Source organism: Aethalodelphis obliquidens, unplaced genomic scaffold, assembly GCF_003676395.1.
Source record: "Aethalodelphis obliquidens isolate GAN/ISIS:26980383/991018 unplaced genomic scaffold, ASM367639v1 scaffold87, whole genome shotgun sequence".
Lineage (NCBI taxonomy): Eukaryota > Metazoa > Chordata > Mammalia > Artiodactyla > Delphinidae > Aethalodelphis > Aethalodelphis obliquidens.
The window spans coordinates 1,887,476-1,912,184 of record NW_020838031.1 but is presented as its reverse complement, the minus strand read 5'-3'; the positions used below and the strand labels follow the sequence as shown (position 1 = coordinate 1,912,184).

Below are 24,709 nucleotides of genomic sequence, written 5' to 3'. Positions count from 1 at the left end.
TCACTTTACATTGTCAATGGTCTAAATACACCAATTAAAAGACAGAGGTTGTCAGAATGGATCAAAAAACAAGACCCAACTAACTACATGCTGTCTACAAGAAATCCACTTTAAATATAAAGACACACATAGACGAAAAGTAAAGGGATGGCAAAGAGATACCATTCTAATAGCAATCAAAAGATGGCAGAAGGAGCCATATTAGCTTCAGACAGAACAAACTTCACAACAAGGAAAGTTACCAGGAATAAAGGAGGGCAATACGTAATGACAAACAGGTCAGTTTGCCAAGATGACATAACAATCTTTAATGTGTATGTGCCTAACAAGAGCATTAAAACACATGAGATAAAAACTTAGAAACCTGCAAGGCAGAACAGATGAAGCCACTATCATAGCTGGAGACATCTCTCTCAGGAAGGGACAGATCCAGCAGGCAGAAAATCGGTAAGGACACAGGTGAACTCAACACCACCATCATCCAACTGGTGATAAACTGACATCTATAGACTACTTCATCCAACAGCAGAATACATTCTTCCAAGCTCACATGGAACAGTCACCAAGACAGACCACATCCTGGGCCATAAAACACACCTGAACACATTTAAAAGAACACAAATCATATAATATCTGCTTTAAGACCACAGTGGAACTAAAAATCAATATTGGAAAACCTCAAATTACTTAGACATTCAACAACATACTTATAAAGAATGCACAGGTTAAGAACAAATCTTAAAGAAATTAAAAATATTTTGAACCAAATAAGAATGAAAATACAACTTATCAAAATTTGTGTAATGTAGTGAAATCAGTGCTTGGCAGGAAACTGACAGCACTGAATACAATATGGAAAAGAAGAAAGACTTGAAATCAATCATCTAAGCTTCTACCTCAGAAAACTAGAAAAAGAAGAGCAGAATAAACCCTAAGTAAACAAAAGAAAATAAATAATAAAAACTACAAATCTAAGAAACAGGAAAAAACCCTGAAAACTGGTTCTTTGAAAAGATTAATAAAATCAATAAGCCTCTAGCCAGGCTAACTATGAGAAAAAGATAGAAGACACAAGTTAGAATATCAGAAATGAAAGAGGGGACATCAATACAGATCCCATGGACTTTAAAAGGAGAACAAAGGAATACTATGAACACCTCTACGCCTGCAAATTTGATAACCTAGATGAATGGACCAATTTCTTGAAACACATCTCCATAACTAGGACAGGAAAAAATAGACAATTTCAACAGGGCTATATTTATTTTAAAAATTGAATCAACAATTATTAACCTCCACAAACAAACAGCACCGGGCCCAGCTGAGTTCCTTGGTGAATCCTACCGAACACTTAAGGAAGAAATTATACTAATTCTCTACAATCTCTTCCAGAAGATAGAAGCAGAGGGAACACTTCCTACCTTATCCTATTAGGCCAGCATTACCCTAATAACAAAACCAGACAAGAAAAGAAAACTATAAACCAACACCTCTTGTGAATATAGATGTAAAAATCCTCAAGAAAATACTGGCAAATTGAATCCAACAATGAAAAAGGACTGTACACCATGACCAAGTAGGATTTATCCCAGGTATGAAAGTCTGGTTCAATATGAAAATTAATTAATGTAATCTACCACATTAAGATGTTAAAGAAAGAAAGTCACATGATCATATTAATAGATGCAGAAAAAGCATCTGACAAAATTCAACACTCATTTATGAATAAAAACTCTCAGCAAACTAGGAATAGAGGGGAAACATCCTCAACTTGATAAAGAGCATCTAAAAATACCCCTTCAGCTAACACCATATTTAATGGTGAGAAACTAAAAGCTTTCCTGCTAAGATCAGGAACAAGGCAAGGATGTCCTCCCTCATCTCTCCTTTTCAACATCATACTAGAAGTCCTAGCTAATGCAGTAAGACAAGAAAAGGGAACGAAAGGTATAATATAGATTGCGAAGGAAGAGACAAAACTAGACATGACTGTCTAGGTAGAAAATCTGAAAGAATCAACAAACAAAAATATTCCTGGAATCGATAAGTAATTATAGCAATGCCTGTTATAATTGGAGGGTACAAGTTATACAAAAGTCAATTGCTTTCCTATATATGAAGAATGAACAAGTGGAATTTAAAATTAAAAGCACAATACCATTTACATTAGCATCCCCCAAATCAAAATACTTTGGTACAAGTCTAACAAAATTGGCACAAAATGTATATGACCAAAACCATAAAACTCTGATGAAACAATTTAAAAAGAACTAAATAAATGGATAGATATTCCATGTTCATGGATAGGAAGACTCAATATTGTCAAGGTCAGTTCTTACTAACTTCATCTGTAGATTCAAATCAAAATCAAAATCAAAATCAAAATCTCAGCAAGCTATATTCTATGGGTATCAACAAACTAATTCCAAAGTTTACATGAAAAGGCAAAACGAACAGCCAAACAAAAAAAACCCAGAAAAGCCAACACAATACTGAAGGGAAAGAGCAAGGTTGGAGGACTGACATTACTCAACAACTTCAAGATCAAATATAAATCTAAAGTAATCAAGACAACATAGTACTGGGGAAAGAACAGACAAATAAGTCTATGGAAGAGAAAACAGAGCCCAGAAATAGACCCACATAAATATAGTCAACTGACTTTTGACAAAGGAGCAACGGCAACACAATGAAACAACCATGGCCTTTTCAACAATAATACTGGAACAACTGGATACCCGCATGCAAGAAAAAAAAAAATCTAGATACAGACCTTACAACCAAGGATCACAGACATAAATATGAAACACAAAATGATAAAACTCCTAGAAGACAACATAGGAAAAAAATCTAGGTAACCTTGGGTATAGCGATGACTTTTTAGATACATCAAAGGTATAATCTACGAAAGAACTCATAAAGCTAAACTTCATTAAATTCAAACTTTCTGCTCTGGGAAGGACACTGTCAAGAGAATAAGAAGACAGGCCACAGACTGAGGGAAAATATTTGCAATCACACATCTGATAAAGGACTATTATCCAAAATACTCAAAGAACTCTTAAAAGTCAACAATAAGAAAAGGAGCGACCTGATTAAAATGTGGGCAGAAGACCTGAACGGACACTTCCACAAAGTTTTACAGATTAGGGAATTGCAAATTAAAACATCAATAAGCTACCACTTCCAAACTATCAGAAGGGCCACAATAAAAAAAAAAAAAACCCGTGACAACACCAATTGCTGGTGAGGGTGTGCAGCAAAACGAACTCTAATTCATTGCTGGTGGGAGCGCACAATGGTACAGCCACTTTGGAAGATAGTTTGGCGATTTCTTATAAACATAAATGTATTCCTACCATATGATCCAGCAGTGGCACTCCTTGAATTTACCCAAATGAATTGAAAACTTAGGTCCACATAAGAAAACTGCACACAGATGTTTACAGCAGCTTTATTCATAACTGCCAAAACTTGGAAGCACCCAAGATGTCCTCTGGAGGTGAATGGATAAATAAATTGTGATATATCCAGACAACAAAATACAATTCAGCGATAAAAACGAAAGTGCTACCAAGCCGTGAAAAGACATAGATTAACGTTCAATGCATGTTACTAAGTGGAAGAAGCCAGTCTGAAAAGGCTACGTCTGATCTGATTCCAACTATGTGACATTTTGGAAAAGGCAAAAACCAGGGAGACAGTAAAAGGATCGGTGGTTGCCAGGGATTGGGGGAAGAAGGGATAATAGGCAGAGCACATAGGATTTTTAGGTCAGTGAAACTACTCTGTAGGATACCGTAGTGGTGAATTCATGTCACTGAATATACACCACCATGAGTGAGTCCTAACGTAAACTACGGACACTGGGGTGATGACGAGGCATCAGTGTTGGTTCACTGATTATAACAAATGTCCCATCTCGTGGGGGATGTTGATAGTGGCGGAGTCTGTGCGGGGGAGGGTGGGGGGGGTGGGTGGGGGTGGGTGGGGGGGGTGGGAGGTCTATGGAAACCTATGTACTTTCTGCTCAATTTTGCTGCAAACCTAAAACTGCTCTAAAAAAATAAAGTCTGTTAAAAAAACAAAAATCTGTGAACCAATACATCCCATCCTGTAGTTTTTAGTTTATTCTACTGATATTTTTTCTTCCAAGAAATTCTTGTCACCTCCCAGTAAATTCATTTCACCACCCACTAAAGGCCTGAGGGAAGACAGCAAAACATTGCTCTAGGGCAGTGTCTCCAGCTGCCCTAGGAAGTGCATTCCCTACCCCACAGGCGATACACTCCAGATGCCACATTCAGCTCACTCACAGTTAGTGGGCAAGACAGGTCCCCACCACCCACCAGCAGCCCAAGGCTGGCCTGGCCCTGGGAGCTGCTGCAGTACCTGGAGGGAGGGTCTCCATGCTCTGTGCTTTCTCATCCCCGTTGCTGTGATGAAGGTCTTTCTTTTTAATTGGGTCAATGTCATTCCAGTCCTCCTGGGGGAGCAAAGACACCAAGTGAGTCGACAGGTTCCTGGAGCCCACCTTCATTCATCAGGTCAATAAACAATGAGTCCTCCCATCCGGAGGACTGCACCCCAGACCTGCTCAGTGGTGGAGACCCAAGGACAGAAGTGACTCTGTCCAAGTTCTTGGCGTGAACTTTCCAAGGAAGGACCTGTCTTTCTCTCTCCATTGTCTATGTGTATCACTTATCTATGGAAAGAAATACTCTGGAAACTCCCTGGGCTTTGAGGATCTGGGAGGGTGGGGAAGGGAGATAGGGAAACGAGATTAAATAAGAGAATTCAATAGTGGTTAAATAAAAGCCATTAAAATAAGGGTAGCTCTCCAGACGTCTTCTATGGCTTAAGGGCACCTTAGGATCAGAGAGTCTCCCTAAGGGCCATTGAGCCCTGCTCAGAGGTTGTTACATGATTCCTTTCATCCCACTGAGTAACAGCGGAGGAAGGGCAAAGGATGGCGGAGCTTTACCTCCACTCCTCTAGAAGGGCTGCCAGTGGAAAAGAGCTGCAAACTAAGGGCTTCATGTAAAACCAGAAGAAGGGAGACTCTGGTACAATTTATTCAACTCATCCGCACGAACAATTTAATCCATCAACATGAATCAGACAACCCCATGACCACAGAGCTAAGTATGTTTTTCAACCACTTGGGATCTGATTTCTGTGAATACAATAAGAAAGGTTTCTGTATATAACCCAGATAAGAAATACCCCACGGCTAGTAATTTTCCCACACAGACTTCGGTGGGCCAAGCCCTGTCAACTGGCCATTTCCCCAGCAGATGCTATTAGGATGTTGGCGGCCTTAGGTCCCCTCCCTCAGGGGAGACCCAACCAGTTCTGCTCAGGTCTGTTCCACTAACATTCCTCCAACCAGCATGGGCTGCGTGACCGCTGGGGGCATTTTGGCTCTTAAGACGTGAAGCGAGATCTGCAGGAAGCGTTAATTCTCAGGGGCTAGGCCAAATCAGACATCTTTTTCCCAAAGGCAACTTGCTCTCCCAATAATCTGCATTTTTACTCAAAAAGTAGAGTAATGAAAGACAAACGGCCTCAGTGTCCTCCTCTGGAGGCCAGCTTTTCCTTCAGTTGCTTCTGAGGTGAAGTGAAGCTGCTTTATCCCCTCAAGGCCACCATGGGGATGATGGGCGGGGGCACTGGGAGGATGACTCCCTGTAGACACAGTGCGCAGGTCAGCAACGCCCTGCACCTGGGTGGTCCTAGCCCACCCCGGCAACCTGTCACAAGGCCTTCTCAGGCTTTCAAGGGGCCCAGGTGCTCCGACTTTTGAAGATCCTAGCCCACACTGTAACAAATGTATTGAAATGCATCTGTATCCCAATTTAAATACTTTTGGCTGCGAAAAAAATGTTTTGAATTGTAATTTGGCTTTTGAGATGACTTGGTTATAAATAAACTTTCAGTTTACTACTGGCAAAGATTTCCAGGCAATCTTGGCACCTGCAATGGAGTGACAGAACATGACCTACTCTCTGCCTTCACGACATAAAGAAACGTGTGAACACTACATCCAGCAAGTAATGACGTTAGCAGAGTCACACTGGGTAGGCTTCTAATTAAGCTTATTAATTTTTATTTTGCAGCTTGCTTGTAACATTTTGTGGCTAACAACTTTTTCCCTCAGGCATCTGGCCTACTACACACACTGGCAAATGGATCGCACCATTTAACCTTGTACTCGAATAAAATCGAAAGTGAATGAAAAAAAAAAGTGAACATTGCTGGTGTGGCCACCGCGCTGTAATATTCACCAAATCAACGTCTGTAAGTCAATCATCAATGTTTTCTTAGAAAATAAATGTCTCCCTCTTCCCACAAACAAGACTGACCGGTCCATATGTAACACACCCTAACCTGTCTCCCCTCCCCCCCCCCACTCCCTGGGACAATGAATTGAGCCCACCATAGAACTAAGGCCGAGGATGAGGACCTGCTATATAACGGGGGCACCGCAAGGTCCCAGTGGGCGACATGATGCTATGTGCTATTTATGAATGCCTACTATGCACCAGGCACTGTACAAAGATACTTTTTCATCCTGGCGACAAGCCTGCCATTTTATAATTCCTATCTTACAATGGGGGCATAGAAGATCAGAGAGGTTACGCAAATTGTCCAGGTTACACAGTGGGCGAGCAGCTCGAGTTGGCCCTTTATAAATCAGGATGGGAATGGCAGCCCAGGGCTCAGTTTGAACCAAGTTACAAGAGCGAGATTCTCACAATGTCAGAAAAATCCAAGAATACGTTTCTAGGGAGTCATCCACAAAGGACTGTTTTGTTCTGGACTCCAAGTCAAATAGTGCAAATCACCATGTTCACTGCCAATTCCCAGAGTAGGAGGGGGAGGAGGAGGATGAGAGGAGAGGAGGGGAGAGGGAGGGGGAGGGGAGAGGAGATGGGGAGGGGGAGGAGGGAGGGGAGGAGGAGGGGAGGGGAAGGGGGAGGAGGAGAATGACGGGAGGAGGGAGAGGAGGAGGAGGGGAGATGAGGGGAGGAAGGGGAGGAAGGGGAGGGAGGAGGAGGGGAGGAGGGAGGGGGAGGGGAGGAGGGAGGCGCAGGGGGAGGAGGGGGAACACCTCCGCCGCTAATACAGGGCACTTCCTAGGTGCCCAGCCCCATTCTAGACCCTGTCCACAAGTTCATCCTCCTTAAGGCGCTAGTACTGCCCCATTCTACAGCTGAGGAAGCTGGTGCACCAAACACCGAGTCACACAGAACACACAGTGAGGTTAGAGATGAGCTGCAGGAAATTTAGTGCCGGGGCCTCCAGGGTCTCTATCATCCCAGTGCCCCGCCCTCGGAGAATACAGTTCCCCTCCAGCACCAAGGCAGCCCAAAGTAGAGGAAAACAGTGCATTTCCCAGTCAGAACACGTCAGGTCACTCTAAACTCCTCTAGTTCGGGCCGGCCCACCTGATCCACCGGATGAGACGGTGCCCGCACGACCGCCTGCCACCCGCCTGTCATGCCTGCTCTGCGGGTCACCGCCCCGCGCCTCTGCTGGACGTCAGGGAAGGGCCGAGGGCCCAGGGGACACCCCCGTGGGACAGCATGGCCCGTGCCCGTGTCACCGCCCCTCAGCAGAGAGTCCGGACCGGACCCCACAGGAGAAACAAGGAAACAGAACGACAGGGAGGAGAGGCGAGACACTCAGAGACTTGAGACTCGTGTTCTGGAAACGTCACTCTGGTGGTGAGGGGGTGATGGAGGGGACAGGAGAGGGGCCGGGAGGCCCGAAGGGCGAGGCAGCCAGGGCGGGGCGGCACAGCTGGCAGGGCGTGACAGTCACCCACAAGAAACGGGGGAAGTCGTTTGGGTGGGGGATGGGTGGTGCCAGGAAGTGAAGACCGGTCTGTTCTAGAAATGCTGGGGTTACCGCGAGATACCAAGAGGCGGAAAAGAGATGGGGACCGGTGACTGGAGCTCTGGAATGGCCCGGAGTGGGGGGGTGGCGGGGGTGACCCGAGTGAGGACAGGGTCCAGGGTGGCAGGAGAGGCCAGCATTTCAGGGACAAGTAGGACCCACGGCACGCTGGGACGAGCCCCGGCCTGGGAGCCAGAGCCTCGGGTTCTGGCCACGGCTCTGCCGGTGACCCTGGGGGGCTGAGCAAGTGGCAGGGACGGGGGCTAAGTGCCTGGAGGTCCCCTCGGAGTCCCAGGGAGCAGCCCCTCGCAGGAGCACCTGATCACTCGTGCTACTTGGAATCCGCTAAGGGTCGGTATCTAGAAGCACTGCAGGTGTCCTTTCAAGGTAGGGGCTCGGGCACATTTCTTTTGCACCCACAAAAGCGTGGCGTGGTCTTAGGGTAACTGCTCAGTAATAAATGCCGCTGAAGAAAACCCTCGTCCTATTTACTCAGATCGATTTAACTGGCTTTGCTCACTTTGCAGTGGAAGCTTTTCATCATAACCATCCCCCTCCCATACATTTGCATACGTTATAAGACTAATTTACACCAGTGGAGGCTCCGTTTACAAATGGAAATGCACCGAATACAAACACGGGGAGAGGCTCTCTCGCCCAGTACCTGCTGGTATCCAGGACGCACCACAACTGAGCTGTTGGTTTTCTCCGTGTTCAGAGACTCAGGGACAGACAGGTCCTCTTTTTAGTGACAACCATAAACTGCTGGGATTAGAGGAGTAATGATGTGGTTTGATGCTGGGTCAAAAGTTGCAGAGAATTCAGAGCCTGTGATCTGATCCGTAAGCCTCTATTATTTCCCAGGATGCAGACCCATCTCTGCTTTGCTTCTCCCGCCCTCAGAGGGATGCTGATACTATGAATACGTAATGACTCACCCACACACAGAAGATGCTGCAGACAAATGCAGACCAGGGACGGCTCGCTGGTTCTCACTGAAAACTGAATTCTGTCAGGAAATGTAACCCAAGAACTAGGATTCTCTACCGACCAGACTGAGACGACTCCGCTGCCCGCCTACTCGACTTTACAGCCTTGGCTGCTACGTCCACATGCAGCCTCCGGAAAGACCCAGAGAACCTCGACTAGCGCACTGAGACCCTCTCTTCCTTGTTAGATGGCATTTGGGCCAGATACTGCAAACGCTAATTCCCCCTACTCACTAACTTACCTAGCTGGTAGTTATTAGATATTTGAATTTGATTAGTTTTCAGTCCAAGAGCCCAAGGCATGCATTATTCTTACAGATGCATACAACAGAAACAGTCTATTACCTGAAGCACAAGAGGAATTAAATCAGGCCATGAGTGAGACCCAATGAAAATAAACGACTGAGGAACGTCTATTTATCTACCATAAGTAAAGGGTTCGGCCGACAAAATCCATCCTACTTCTAAGTAGGTAAATCAGCAATGACTTTTAACAAAATGACGTTATTTTCAGAAACAGTAAATCCGATAGGTTGGTTTCTTGAACAGTTATGAAAATTAAGTGTAAATATAGGTTTAGTTATTAAAATGGTTTTCTCCACTCTATTCCCAATGTGATCCTGTCTCTGTTTCAAAATAAGAGGAAAAAGGGACTTCCCTGGTGGTGCAGTGGTTAAGAATCCGCCTGCCAATGCAGGGGACACAGGTTCGAGTCCCGGTCTGGGAAGATCCCACATGCCATGGAGCAACTAAGCCCGTGCGCCACAACTACTGAGCCCGAGTGCCACAACTACTGAGCCTGTGCTCTAGAGCCCGCGAGCCCCAACTATTGAAGCCCGTGTGCCACAGCTACTGAAGCCCGTGAGCCACAACTGCTGAGCCCGTGCACCGCCAACGGAAGAGCAGCCCCCGCTCGCTGCAACTAGAGAAAGCCCGCGCGCAGCAACGAAGACCCAATGCAGCCAAAAAAAAAAGAGGAGATAAATAAACCGTGCACTTGGTTTTTGCCAGAGACAAAGTTCCAGTCCCGGCAGTGGGTGAGCCAGGGCCAAGAGGGAAGCGGGTGGGACAGAGGCGGGGAGGCCACCGTGGGAGGGGCGGGCACAGCCGGCTGGCAGGGCTGCCCCTGAGGCTCGGCAGACAGCTGTCAACTTGTTAAGGGCACTAGGCCAACCCTCATGTCACAGATGAGGAGAGAACCAGAAGGGCCAGGTGACTTCTTGTGTTCCCACCTGCTGCCAAACCAACGCCCTCAAAACCGCGTAACTTAAAACAGAAAAGCACTTAGTATCCTGCACAGCTTCGGAGGGTCAAGAATCTGGCTGGATCCAGCCCACGGTCTCTCGTGAGCCCATGAGTCAGCTGGGGCCGCCGCCATCTGAAGGTCCGACGGGGCCCAGGGATGCTTTCAGGACGGGCCCCTCCAGGGCTGCTGACTGGAGGCCCAGTTCTTCACCAAGAACTCACCCACAGCCGCTGGCCTCCCCCAGTAAGTGACCTGGGAGGGGAATAGGGGCAGGGGAGGCGGAGTCGAGGGAGAGAGGAGGACCCCAGGCCCGGTCCTGGAAACCACACGCGGTCGCAGCTCCGCGTCATCCATGAGAGGCGCGTCACCAGTCCTGTCCAGCCTGCACCCAAGAGGAGGGGCCTAGAGCCCCTGGCGAGAGGAGGCGCACAGATTCTAAAACCACCACGTTGACTTGACAATGTCAGCGATGAGGCCAAAGTATCCCGCAGGCAGACAGAACACCACTGTACCCCGACGGCGATTCGCGTGTGCACGTCTGTGCGGTAAAAATGTCATTGCACCTCACGCTGCCCCCTTACCCACCGCCCGATATAAAGACTATTCCCGCCTATGGTAACGTGTTTGAATCACGAACCACCACCAAAATAAACATGCCTACACGTGGAAAACTAGATAACAAAGAACAAATGTATACAGCTAAACCATCAAAGGGTGCCTTCGTTAAGTTTAAATGCCTAACGCTTTGTTAGCCAAGGTAAAAACATCCGCTGGGGAGGAAAAAAGAAAACAAACAGGTTGCTTTCACCCTCTGCTTATGGAAATACATGTCACCGTCAAATTCCTTCAGCTGACTAGATCGTATGCTCAGAGGCAGATCAAGTTATCAGAAATACCATCTGAATGACTACTTGATTCCTTTCTCACCAACTGTCTACTTTTCACCGTTATTTGATGACTGTTCAGTGATTACCACCACCATGACCAATCTGTACAGCAACATGCCAGGTTGGGGAAAGAAAGCCAGGTTGCCAGATGTGTTAAAAAAGTGCGATAATTTCTATTTCCACAGCCCACTTCTTAAGAGCGCGCTGCCAAGCTAAGACACTGAAAACTAGTTAAGGGGTTTGCTTGAAAGCACATTTTCAAGAGTGGATTTAGTTTCCGGCTGAAGACCTAGACCCTCCCCGCCCAGCATTCTCCCTCTGAAGTGACCACAGGGGAACCACAGAGGCTCATCCTTGTTTCTAACTGGTCAGGGTGGGGACCAATCCCGAGGTCTTCTCTCCAGAGGGTGAGGAAGGCTCTGATACAAGGTGACAGCATCTAAACCTCTGCTTTCTACCTAGGGCATGTAACTAACTCACTGACAAAGTGACAAAGGTAGTTTTAACTCACTGGGAAAGGGTCCTGAGGAAAGAAGGCCGGAACGCCTGGGGAGGCCCCTCAGCTAGGCTAGGCGTCTCCTAACACCGGGAGCCTGCAGTCCGCAAACACCCACGTCTCTGCATTTATAAAATCAGAGCGTGGTGGCTGCTTCTAAGTAAGAGACCCGCTGGAACGGTGACTTGGTGTAAGAGGAAGAATGTCCTCTTCCCTGCTGGTCATCACTGGAAGAGGAAGGGGTAGTGCTGGGCCCAGGCACCCCACCGCTTCTGAACACTGTGTGGGTGGCAGTGAGTCCTGGCCCAGCCCGTCCTGTCTCATCACTTCGGGCAGAGCTGGTAGAACAGGCTGCAGGAGCTGGAACGGCTCAGGTGAGCTTCCAACAGCAAGCTCCCGCCAGAGTCCCAACCCTTACTCAGGCGACAGTCAACGGGCTGGGGGTTAAAGAATCAGGGCCTGCAGCGAGCCAGGCAGCGAGACGGCAAGGCCAGTCTCCCCGAGGCCTGGTCCTGCCCCCGCCCGCTGCATCCCAGCCTCTGGGCAAGAACATCAGACAAACCCCAGATGAGGGATATTCTACAAAATCCCTGACCAGGCCTCCTCAGAACTGTCAAGGTCATCAAAACAAGGAAGGGGGAAACTGTCACAGCCCAGAGGAGCCTGAAGAGATGCGATAACTAAATGAAATGTGCTACCTGGACAGGCTGTTGGAACAGAAAAAGGACATTAGGGAGAAACTCAGGAAATGAGAATAAAGTAAGAACCGTAGTTAATAATAACATTACCAACATCGGTTCTTTAATAATAAGCGAAACTGGTTAGGGGTGCATAGGAACGCTGCACTGTGTTCCCGTTTTCTTCTGTAAATCTAAAACAGCTCTAAAGATAAAGTGTGCCCGTAGATCTTATTTACGTAAAAGGAAAATAATCATATTAAACACTCCCGAGCCAACACCTATCAACTATGTATTTCCAGGGTGTCTCCATTTTTAATGGCAATTTTAAGCCCTCTCCCTTCAGGGAACTAAGGTGTGGGTCAGCATTTCCTGATTTTAAAGCCAATTTTGCAATGAGACACACACCCAGGGGCAACCTATTTCACGCCACAATCCCTTTGCAAGAGCAATCCATCAATCCTAACGCCTGTGCTCCCGGCAGAGCGGCAGGTGGCCCTGCGGGGTGGGCAGGTGGGGAACACAAGGAGGGCTATTAACATTCCTTATTCCTCGCAAGAGTTTACGATGCAAGACCGCTCCGGGTCCCAAAGCAGATGACAAAGGAGAGGCCACAGCTGGGCTAAGCGTCTGACATTTATGGCCTCCTCCTTTATCGCGGGCTCTCATTCCACCTCTTTCTTCCTGTAAACAGAGAAACGGCTTCTCCTGTTAGGAGTCTTGGACAAAGCCCCTTCTTAACTGCTGCCCCTCATGTTCTGGGATTCTCAACGTTAGCTGAAGCAGGTTCTCTTACTTGAGGCAAATGATGAATTGCAGCAAACTTGACTAGAAAATGTCTTTTTACAAAAAAACAAAACAAAAAAACCCCCAATGTATTTTAGAAAATTCTTTCCCTCATGACTTATGTAAAAGTCAATTGTTTTTTAATATTGAAAAACAGTAATTCCCAATAGATGAGGGAAAAAGTGGCAGGAGAGAGGTTAGCATGTAGCCGCCTGGCCAGGCGCTGAGCAGAGCTGCAGGGAGAGGCAAGCGCTTCCTCGGCGGCCCTGCACCACCACGTCCTCCCTTCCACCTCCAGAGGCCACGCCCACGCCACCCCACTCCCCGCATTCTCATCTCCTCCAGGACCCCCTCCACGCCCGGCCTGGCGGCTTCGACGCTCTGGCAAAGCGGCTTCCCCACTTGCTTGGGCTCCCAGGTGTATGCGGGCTCGCAGAACCGGCTGCAACGCCGCCCTGTCACCAGTAGGTGCCGCCAGCTCGCACTACGTCCCCTCCACTGGGGCCTCGGGTCCTCATCCCACAGGTCCCTGCCCTGCTCAGCTCGGTAAACACCTGAGTCAGAACTGGCTCCGGGGAGGGATGGGTGAGACTAGACCCTCCATGGGCACCAGATCCTGAGTCTTCTGAAGAGTGGCTCCAGGGGAACAGTGGGTCCTAGAATGAGATGCGAAGGCTCCAAGGGGGCCCAGGGTTACAAATGAAATGGAAAATTTGTAACTGTTTTTCCCCTTCTCTAATCGCAAACCCTCACAGAATCATAAATTCCTAGAAGTGTGGCCCAGGAACAGCTGACCAAGCAGGAGCGGGAAGGCCTATCACCCAGTGACACCCAACGCACAGGAGCAGGTAACCGCCCACCACGGTGCAAGCAGCCGGTACCGGGGGAACAGTCTCAGTTCAGGCAGGATGTGGATGTCGATCCACCTCTCTTCTGAGACAACCAGAATCACAGAGACCTGGCGTCGGGAAAGGGGAAGACGTGGTGCAGGAGGGGAGGGAGGCAGCTTTCCCAGAGCCGCCCTGGGAGAGGGGAGGGCAGAGGGCCCAGCCCACGCCCACGGCCAAGGCCAAGGCCAGGCAAGGCCCGGCAGCCTGAAGGCGGAAGGAGAAGGTGTTTGAAGGATCTGTGATAATTCACGTCAAGGTCAGCAGGTAAAATGAAGGTGACCACGTGGATTTTTTTAAAGGGAATTAGTGATGTGCCTAGAGTACCAGAAACACCACGTAGGAGGTACATCTTGAAAGATGCATGTCACCGCAACCAAGGAAATAAACTCGTGAGCATCTCAGTGAGATGGCAGGGAGAGAATTTCTGAAATTTCCAGCACATGAGCAACAGTAAATGGGAACTGTTCAGCACTGTTATTGATTTAAAATTTACACGTTCTCATCAACATTCTCTTGACTGAGAGTTCAACGGCTACTTGCCAGGTGAATATTACCCACACGCTCCAGAGGGTTGCCCTAAATCTATTTTTCTCATAAGGTCTTTATTAATTACAAATTCCTCTTTCACGATGGATTTGTGCAAACTGAACACTCATGCACCATTAGCCCATTTCACAGAGAAGTGACACCTGGGAAAGGGGGTTGAGGCGGTACCACCGGAGCCTGGATTCCACTTGAGCCTGTTCCAAAACCCTTCCTCCAAGGTTGTTTAGATCAGATTACAGAAGCCAGGTGGACCATTCACATGCAGCTCCTAACGTGAGTGACCAGCCCCTAACGAGAGCAGGACTCCGTGTGGAGAGACCTGCCCCCATGAGCAGGAAAGCCAGCCCCGCTGGGCACTGGCCGCCAGCAGGTTCCAGGAAGCCCCTCCCTCTTTTGTTCTGCCCTGGGACAAGGTGCACGGTCCCAGTCAGGGGCAGGCTGCTGGACTCTTTACCTCTGGCGCACTTATTTACATGTCCATTCTCTGCCCGGGGGCATCTTCCACGCGATTCCAAGTATGTGCTATTACAACATGGGCTACAGATGTCTCACTCCCTTATTTAAAAGCAAAAGGTTATGAAGGGTAAGCTGGGACGAAGTGAGAGAGTGGCATGGACATATATACACTACCAAACGTAAAATAGATAGCTAGTGGGAAGCAGCCTCATGGCACAGGGAGATCAGCTCGGTGCTTTGTGACCACCTAGAGGGGTGGGATAGGGAGGGTGGGAGGGAGACGCAAGAGGGAAGAGATATGGGAACATATGTATATGTATAGCTGATCCACTTTGTTATACAGCAGAAACTAACACACCACTGTAAAGCAATTATACTCCAATAAAGATGTTTAAAAAAAAAAAAAAGCAGGGCTTCCCTGGTGGCGCAGTGGTTGAGAATCTGCCTGCTAATGCAGGGGACACGGGTTCGAGCCCTGGTCTGGGAAGATCCCACATGCCGCGGAGCAACTAGGCGCGTGAGCCACAACTACTGAGCCTGCGCGTCTGGAGCCTGTGCTCTGCAACGAGAGGCCCGTGCACCGCGATGAAGAGTGTCCCCTGCTTGCCACAACTAGAGAAAGCCCTCGCACTGAAACGAAGACCTAACACAGCAAAAATAAATAAATAAATTACTAAAACTCCTACTCCCAACATCTTAAAAAAAAAAAAAAAAGCAAAAGGATAGAATGTAAATTAGTTGAACTTGACTGGAAAGCAATCTGACACCACATACCAAGAACTAGAAAGACACGTAACTTTTAAGCTGAGAAACGTCATTTCTGTGAATTTATCCTCATGAACTAACCCAAAATAAAAAACAGATTTTATGCATGGATGTTGCAGCATTGGTTATAAAAGAAAAAAAGAAGAAACTTAAAACATTCACCAATAGGAGGTGAGTTAAATTATGGTACAGCCCCTCAAAAGAATATTATGCAACCATTCAGAATTATAAAGACCACACAACCGTATGCAAAATGCATATAATACATCAAATGGAAAAGCAGGAGACAAAATTTTATGTACACAATAAAACAAACTATAAGAAAAAAGGTTATCCATATAGATTAGCCTCGAATGAAATGCACCAAAATAAAAATGGTTGTATTGAGAGTGGAGAATAATGAGTGTTGTCTTCGACTTCTCAAACTTTCCGTCATATTTTTAAATTACCTTCATGAATAATAAATTTTAACACAGGCGTGTTTAGGTTGGAATTTCAAACCTACACACTATTTCATATCATTAAGGCATCAGGCTCACGTATGTCCTGAGGCTACAAAACCTGCCCAAGGTCTAGAAACAGGTGTGAGCCTGGCCCTGCTTTTAAGGTGTGAGGTCGAGGCACTGTTCTAGAACCCGCGGAGGTCTCCCCTGCCCTGGAATTGGAGACGGGCCCAGAGAGGGCTGCTGTCCAGGCAGGGACTGCTGGACTCTGCCCCGACAGGCCTGTTGAAGGGCCCAGCTCTTTGTGTCCAACCCTTTCCCTACTGAGCATTTTTTTCCAAGAAACTGGACAACGAAAGACCGAACAGTTCTTGTGTGCTTGTGGCCACGGCTGGCACTGACCTATTAAACTAAGGGGCAGCTAGACCTTCCCACAAGTTCCCTGGTGATTACGTGCAGAGACCAAAGCCCACTGTCCTACCAGGCCCGTCCCTAACTCGACAGAGAACGCAGGGGGGCGGATCACAATGGCAGTGATGCCGTCTCCACAGACCTGACATTCACTGAGCACTCCCTGTGAGCAGGGGCCCTAGGGCAGCTGCGCGCACGTATTTCAGTCACTCTTCATGGCATCCTTGAGGGGCAGTATTAACGTCTCCATTTAGAAGACAAGAAAATTGAGAACCAAAGAGACTGAATCAAGAGCACATAACAAAGGGGTAGTGAGCGCAACAGGGTCACACCCCGGTCTGACCGGCCCACGGTCCATGCTCCGTCCACAAGGCCAGGCCAGCTCTGGGCGGACTGTTGGCCCCCCGGAAGTTAGAATAACTAAGCCCAGTTCCGCGGCCTGATGTGCCCGGCTGGTCAGACAGTAAATGGGGGCAGCCTACCCTCCCTCTTCTTTTATTCAATTTCAGAAAATTATCATCTTATACTAATATTTGTTTTCCAAGGTTGCTTTTCCTGCCCACACACTTTATCTTGTTTAATCACAAGGAGAAATGGGGTAGAGGTGATTTGCTGCATGGAACTCAGGGTTCACAGACCAATTCTGATTCCTGCGCTGGAGCTCAGAGCAGTAGGAATCATGACGGCTACCCATGATGACGCTGCAAGAACTAAGTGAGACAGGGTGTGCGGAGGATGCTAGCCGAGTGTGACACGTAGTAGGTGCTCAATAAAAAGGAAGCCATGGGGCCTCCCTGGTGGCACAGTGGTTGAGAGTCCGCCTGCCGATGCAGGGGACACGGGTTCGTGCCCCGGTCCAGGAGGATCCCACATGCAGCGGAGCGGCTGGGCCCGTGAGCCATGGCCGCTGAGCCTGCGCGTCCAGAGGCTGTGCTCCGCAACGGGAGAGGCCACAGCAGTGAGAGGCCCGCGTACCACAAAAAAAAAAAAAAAAAGTAAGCCATGTCCCACACCACGGCCTTGGAAGGTTAAGGCACTCCATTTTAGGGCAGAGCAAAGTAAACCACAAAAAAATCACCCAAATTACTCAAGATCCCACAGTTACAAAGAGCAGTCGTGAGACTTCTATCCACTGCAGACCCAGAGTCTGTAGCATTCAGGAATCACCGAGATAGGCCAACCCCACGGAGTCTGTTCCACGCGGTGCTTGCCTCTCACTGCTAATGCATGCTAATTAAAGTCTGAGAATTGAACCACCTCTTCTGACACAGGTATTTTTAAATGTTGAGTTTCAAAGAGCCAGTTTATCTGTTAATTTACTCTCTGCAGCCCAAAGATTCACGTGTCCATTGGCTTTGAAACTAGAAAGAACGAGATTCAAATCTGGGTTCCAGAAATGTATAAATTGTCAATCTTTCGAATTCTCAGTAGCATTACCCAGAATGCTAGATTTTGAGAGGATTAAGGAAAGTAAATGTGAAACACTTTGAACACAGTAGATGTTACCACCTTGAGGATGTGTTGGACCAGATGAATGACGCGCCGGAAAGAACTCATTAGAAGGCTGGCGGGCCTTACACGGGTGTGAAACCGCAGAGTCGACTTGAGTGAAATCAAGCACAACATGCAAACTCCCTCTCATTCATGTGCACCCAGGCCTACGCAACAGCACGTAATCCTGCATCCCACCGGCAAAGCCCATGAACTGGGAGCGCCAGGATCTGTTTTTAAAGAAATTCCGCTAGGGAGCCTCACCAAAAGGCTCATATTCTTCCAAAAGGGACTGGGTAGCTTAAACCGAAAGATCTAAATAGAAACACAAAAGAAATGGAACATCAGGATTGAGGGAAGGAGGAAGCAAGTCTGAATTCTCACTCTGAGCTTCCCAGAAACAGAAGTAAAAGAAGCAACAGGAACGGGAATTAAGATGTAATGAGGACCAGTCAAGGGCAAGGAATCTGCCCAGGGTGAACAGGACATGATCAGGCAAGAGCCCAATTCAGACCAGACGTTCTCATCACACGTGAAGTGCTAAGTACCTTAACACGCACTGGATTTCTGGTGGAAAATCCTAAAATCTGTCATGAACGAAATGGATTTGGAAATCACGGGTGGTGGTGGAGGAAAGAGGCCGCGTTTCTTTCCTTTTTTTACTTAAATTTATTTATTTATTTTTAGCTGTGTTGGGTCTTCGTTGCTGTGCGCGGGCTTTCTCTAGTTGTGGCGGGCGGGGGCTACTCTTTGTTGCGGTGCGTGGGCTTCTCATTGCGGTGGCTTCTCTTGTTGCAGAGCACGGGCGCTAGGCGCGTAGGCTTCAGTAGTTGTGGCTCACGGGCCCTAGAGCGCAGGCTCAGGAGTTGTGGCGCATGGGCTTAGTTGCTCCGCGGCATGTGGGATCTTCCCGGACCAGGGCTCGAACCCGTGTCCCCGGCATTGGCAGGCGATTCTTATCCACTGCGCCACCAGGGGAGTCCTGAGGCCTCATTTCTTCACTGCTCCCCCAGCCCAAGGAGCTGTAGTGCACGGCCCCAAGCCACCTGGACCCCGGGCTGGGCCCTGTGACTTGCTGTAGCCGACTGTGTGTCAGAAACCAGGAAGCAAGGAGGGGCTCGTCAGCCCCTCAGAACACGGCCCTGTGGTCCCCACACGTAAGAAAGCCGGCTGAGGACCCTGGAGAGCCGAGGCGCCCCAGACAACAGGCAGCAAGGACACGCGGGTGAGGCCGTCTTCGAACACCCAGACCACTCAGCCGTCACTTGACTGCAGGGACGCAGGTGAGCCTCGGGGAGCCCAGCAAAGACCTGTCCGGCGACCTACAGGATTGTGGGAAGTCATACACCAGCCCTGCTTCAGGAGGCTGGGCTGGGCAGCCGCAGGTAAGGGCCACAAGGAGGCAGGACAGGCCCAAGTAGGAAATCCCCAACAACGGCTCCACGGCATCAGGAAGCCACTTTGGTATGGCTGCTGCCCACAGACACCCTGGGCGTAGACATGCCAGGGCAGTTCAGGCAAAGGATTCCGCGTGGAGCAAAACCAGTGCCAAACACACAGCCTGAGCAACAGCCTGCATGTTGAATATTAGACCCCCCGCCCCTGGAAAATGTAAAAAAGCATCTGAGGGAGCCAGTGCATCAGCAGGGCTAAAAAAAAAAAGAGAGAGCGGAGAGAGAGCTTTTGAGTTTTAGAAGCCATCTCTGATATAACCAATTTATTCATTTAACAGGTATTTTCTTGAATGTTTACCATAGGCCAGGTCCTCTCCTAGGAGGCAGAGATGAAGAGATAATTGTACATGGTCAGGCCCTGCCCTCAAGAGTACCAGACACCTGGTGTGTGATCCAGGGCACATCTGTGCCCTCCCTGGGGACAGCGGTTAATGGCCACTGCACAGGATCTCTGCAGGCTCCTGGTATAGTGTCTGACACACACTACACGTGCAATAACACTATCATCGATACTAATGTTACCAATGACACGTGCTACATGCTCAGTAACCCTAGCATTGATACTAACAACATCACCAGTAGCGTCAAGTAAAATCTTGATACTAATGGTGGCATCGTTGCGCTGTGACACGGAGATGGGCTGGAGAAGTTGCAGGAGGGAGGACGTGAGGAGGGGCTGTCAGCAGATGGCAGTGGTCTGCCTGGGGAAAAAGAGAGGAAGGTCTGCTGAGGGCGCAAAGACTTAGGACGCTGGCCCAGGACTCAGAGAGGGAGAAGCTGTGGCCAGAGGTGGCCAGCCTGGCGGGAGGAGGCCTCCCTCTGTGCTGACCAGTGTTCAGCCGGCCCCGCTCCACAACTGGCGGCCTTCACCCTGCACAGGCCTCCCCTCGGGTCAGTGGTGCCGCCTGGTCAGGACCAAGAAGGCCCTGAGCGACCTGGGCCCCTGAGGCCAGAGCACACCCTAGGGTCCCCGAAGGCTCCGTGTGTGGTCCCGTGCTGCACGCAGCCCTAGGGCCAAACACGAGCAAAGAACCCTCCCTCCCCCGAAGAGAAAAGTCGGCCGCATCTGGTCCCAAACTAGACTAGTTTTCAGGGTCTTCTTCAGACTGGGCCAAAATGCCAAGCAGGGATCCAGATAAAGGAGGGGAGTTGGGTGAAATTCTCTGGTTGACCCCGGCCTCACACTGAGGGCCCGGAGACCCTAATAAACTGAAGGGAGCAGTAAACACGCTGGGAGAAAAGCAATAGAGGGACTTGGTGTCATGGGACAGTTCACGTTTCTATGGAGAAGGGGCAGCTAGTGAGAGAAAAGGAAGTTCCCGAGGTAAACACAACAGCACGCCCACCGCGGCCAAGTGCGGGATGGAGGGTGCCCTTTCCAGGGCTGGGCAACCGCAGAGCAGAGTTGACAGACGGTGGGTCAGAGGGTGTTCTGTGCGAAGCTCTACGTCACCTGCTGGCCCTCGCCGCCACCTCTAACAGCGGTGTGGCAGGCTTGCCAGACACGTGGAGGCTGCCCCTTCACCCACTTCAAACATCCTCTGTCAGTAAACAAGTCCCCGCCCGGCGGTGGAGACCTGGGCGGCGGCGAGGGGCTGGGGCGCTGCTCAGAACACTCTGGCGCCACAGACTCACAGCTCTGCGGACGGACAAGCCCTCCAGGCAGCATCCACCCAACTGACTCGGAGGCTAATGGCGCAGAATCTGCATCCGCGACTGGGACGGAAAACGCGAGAGCTCCTGAGGGAGAGAAAAGGACAGGCCCCGCGAGTCTGGCGGTTTGCGACCTGATGTGATTTCCACGGAGGGAGGAATGACGGGAACCCCTGCAGGAGGCCTAGCTGCCCGTCTAACGAGGAGCTCGGGCTCTGCGGCTTCAGCCAACCACTTCTGCTCCTCGGCCAACAGGGGGTCCCTGGCGCACATCACCCTGCAGCCATCCACTGGCCCAGCGTCCAGCAGTGTCCTGGGAGGCCTGGCTTTCACTCCTGTTTCTGGCGGTTTTTCCAAAACGAAAGTTGGTGACTTCACGGCTTAGTTTCCCCATCTAAGGAAGGGAGTCCACGTTAGCGACAGCCTCATGCCTCCCTACGGTCCCCTGCTAGACGCACTGTGTTCAGGCCGCACCCACGTGCTGGAGAAACACACCGGCCCCTGACTGGGCCCTTATCCGTCCTTGCACAACACACAATGCCACCCTCACCCTGCCACCCGCTGCCCGGGCAGTGCGGAGGGCCCACCGTGTTACGTCCCATCAGGTAGAGCTGCTCCTTCGATGTCCCTGCAGTCAGACCCCAACTCCACCCCGCCCCCTGAGCTCATTTCTCACGGACCCCTCAGTAAGAGGGGCCAGTTTCCGCAGGTACCCCGGATACACCGAGATCGTTCTCACTTCCTTGCCTAGGCTCGAGATTTTCTTTTTCATTTTTAGAGTAAGGCATAAAATACAGTGAAATTCACGCTCGTGTACAACTCTGAGTTCTGACGATTGTTCACAAGCACCACCACAAGCAAGATACAGAGCCGTTCACCACCCAGAAACAGTCCCCGCGCACCTTCACCCCACCCCAGGCAAGCCCGATCTGTGCCCACTCTAGAGCGCTGCCTTTTCTAGAATGTCATCTAGACGGAATCAGGCCACACGTGACCTCTGACCCCGGCTTCCTCGGCTCGCATGACGCCCCGGGATCCACCGCGTGTGCTCCTCCCTCGAGCTGCGAGGCCGTCTCCACCGCCAGCCACCGCGTCCCATGTACAGGCGCCCACGGCTGGGTCATCCACTCCCTGGAGGAGGGCCATGAAGGAGTTTCCAGTTTGGGGCAAACGCAAATAAAGCCTTGTGAATTCTGGGAGCACATACATTTCCATTTTCCTCAGATAAATATCTACGTGGGGCTGCCGCGTGGCCTGGGAGCGTGTGTTTAACTTTGTAAGCACTGCCAAACTGTCCTCCAAACCGCCTATGCCGTTCTGCACTCCCACGGCAGGGAGTGACGGCTCTACTGCTCTACCCTCACCAACGTGCCGTTACCATTTCGGTTTTTCATTAAGTCATCCTAATAGGTGTATGTGACATAACACAGTTTTCTTGTTTGCTGCAATTGTACTCAGTACACACCAAGTACCATGTTAATGGCTCACACATATCTCAATTAATGCTCATTTGAACTCTATACAGTTAAGTGCTTTCAAATGAGGACGCTGAGGTGACCCCTGATCCAGGGTCAAATGACTGCAAAATCCATGGTCTCCAGCAAGATCTCTCCCAGGACGACCTTATTTATTCCTTCAGGAAGTACCCGGGCTCCTTCGTGCTCTGGCTAATACTCTGCCTCCTGTGTGACAGTTTCTCCAAATCATAACATAATACATCCCAGTCTGCCATTTATTGCACTTAATCAATTCCCTAATTTGCCTCACTGATCTCTAGATAGAGAACCAAAGTATTCTCAAAATAACTCACGCTTCTGGTCTCGCGAGCAAGATGCTTCTTCTTGGGGCCAGAGCACCTGTCTCCCCACCACTACCCTTTCCATCTTGTGCATTTCAGGCACTGACAGAAATGCATCAGAATATGTAGAAGGTGTGTGGAGACCAAGGGCAGAGGTGTGCTCTAAAAAGCGGGCGCTGCCCACCTGCGCGCCATGGCCCCGGGGTCCCACAACTTGCGGGTCGCATCTGCCCTGCCAGGGGCATCAGACGGTTAGGGCAGGTGAGTTGCAGAAAATGTGGTAGGTTTGGGGTCAAGGTAAAGCCCCCCACACACACCCCACCCCCGAAAACACCATAAACTGATTCATGACAAATGGTAATAAAATACCCAGTCTACAGTGCAGGGTAAAAACGGCTGTTGACATCATGAGGGAAGAATCACTGTTTTAAAAACAAACATTAAAGGCAAAAGAAACACGAGAGGGAGCCTCCTAGAGTTAATTAAGCAATTAACATCCTCCCAGGGACAAGCAGACACCCCAGGATGAGATGGAAACCAGGGCTAAAGCCAGAAATGGTTCTGACGACACAGCCGGCCTCGGCCCTGTCCCTGGAAGGTGATGGAAAGCAGCCCCACTGGAAGCCCCGTGGTGCACGCAGCGATCCCTCACGTGCTGTCCCCAGCCTACTTGCTGTTCAAAGAAGCGACCCCAAACGCATGCCCTCACAGCTGAAAGAAACAAGAGCCTTATCCTCTATCATCACCCACAGAAGCCCCCGGCACCCTTCCCTCCACCCTCCCCTCCTGCCCGATCAGGGACCCACGTTCCACAGGTGCCACGGCGGTCTCCCTCTCACCACCCCACGGACCAGTGCGCCCCAGTCCCCGGCGTGGACTCGGTGCTTTTCCCCGGCCTGACCTAACGGTTCCCTCTTCTCTTGTCTAGCGAGCCACTACGGAACCAGGCCCCTGGAAGAAACACTCTCAGCCCTGCTCGGGATCCCGCAAGCAACCGTCTGCACGCTGAGGCTTCATTTCTCTGCAACCCCTGCGGCCTTCCCTGGACCCGGCCGCTCGTCTCATCGCTCTCCTCTGGTCAGTCTTGAGCTCCTCTACCTGGCTGTTCACTTGGGAATCCCGCTCTGGGCTTACGAGCACGCGAGCTCAGGAACGGTCTTCGGGTTACACGTGCTGCAGCCCTCCACAGCCTGGCTCTGCCTGTGGGGCTGTGTTGAGGGTCCTGCACTGCGGCCACCGGCCCCTGGGACGCGACCCTGTCTGGCCGTCAACCCCTCCACCCGTAACGCTCGGGGGGAAGGGGACTGAATGACCTCTCCCAAGGCATCCCAACTCCCGACCTGCTTCTGAAGGTCCTGGAATAAGCTAAAATTTTACCTTAGATTTCTGAGTTAACGGCTGTTCTAGAAAAGCTCCTGCCCAGCTGCAGCGCTGCCTGGAGTCAGAGGGGAGGTGCGACTCGGACGGTGGGCGGAGGAGGCCCCTCTCTAGAGGCCAGAGGCGGCAGGAGAGGCCAGGAGAGCCCAGCTCGGCACCGGGGCTTCCACAAGCCTCAGGCAGAGCCTGGGCTGGGGGCATGGGGGCAGGGGACGCTGCCCTCTGCTGCCCTGTGGTGATGCTCTCAGACAGGAGGGAACCCACGGATCTGGGGAAATGCTTCTAGAGAAACTGTCCGGAGGACGGCCAGAGGCGGTACACTTAAGCTGAAGAACGTACTGAGAACCGAGCAGAGGGCCAGCCCTGGCTGGGAGGGCCCTGGCGTGGAAGGCAAAGCCCCAAACCAAGGCCCCACCTGGCAAAGACCCCGCGAGGTCACAGC

At 50.1% G+C, this 24,709-nt stretch overlaps 1 protein-coding gene across 3 annotated transcripts in view; it reads right to left on the bottom strand.

Annotated features, from left to right (window-relative positions):
• Positions 1–24,709, bottom strand: part of GALNT2 (polypeptide N-acetylgalactosaminyltransferase 2) — a 178,592-nt gene that overhangs the window by 80,650 nt on the left and 73,233 nt on the right. For 2 of the 3 annotated variants that reach the window (XM_027094053.1, XM_027094054.1), the window contains exon 2: positions 4,393–4,486. In XM_027094053.1, coding sequence (XP_026949854.1) covers positions 4,393–4,486 — 94 coding nt within the window. Of the gene's footprint in view, positions 1–4,392; positions 4,489–24,709 lie in introns of all 3 variants that reach the window. The other variant, XM_027094055.1, reaches the window with a different exon arrangement.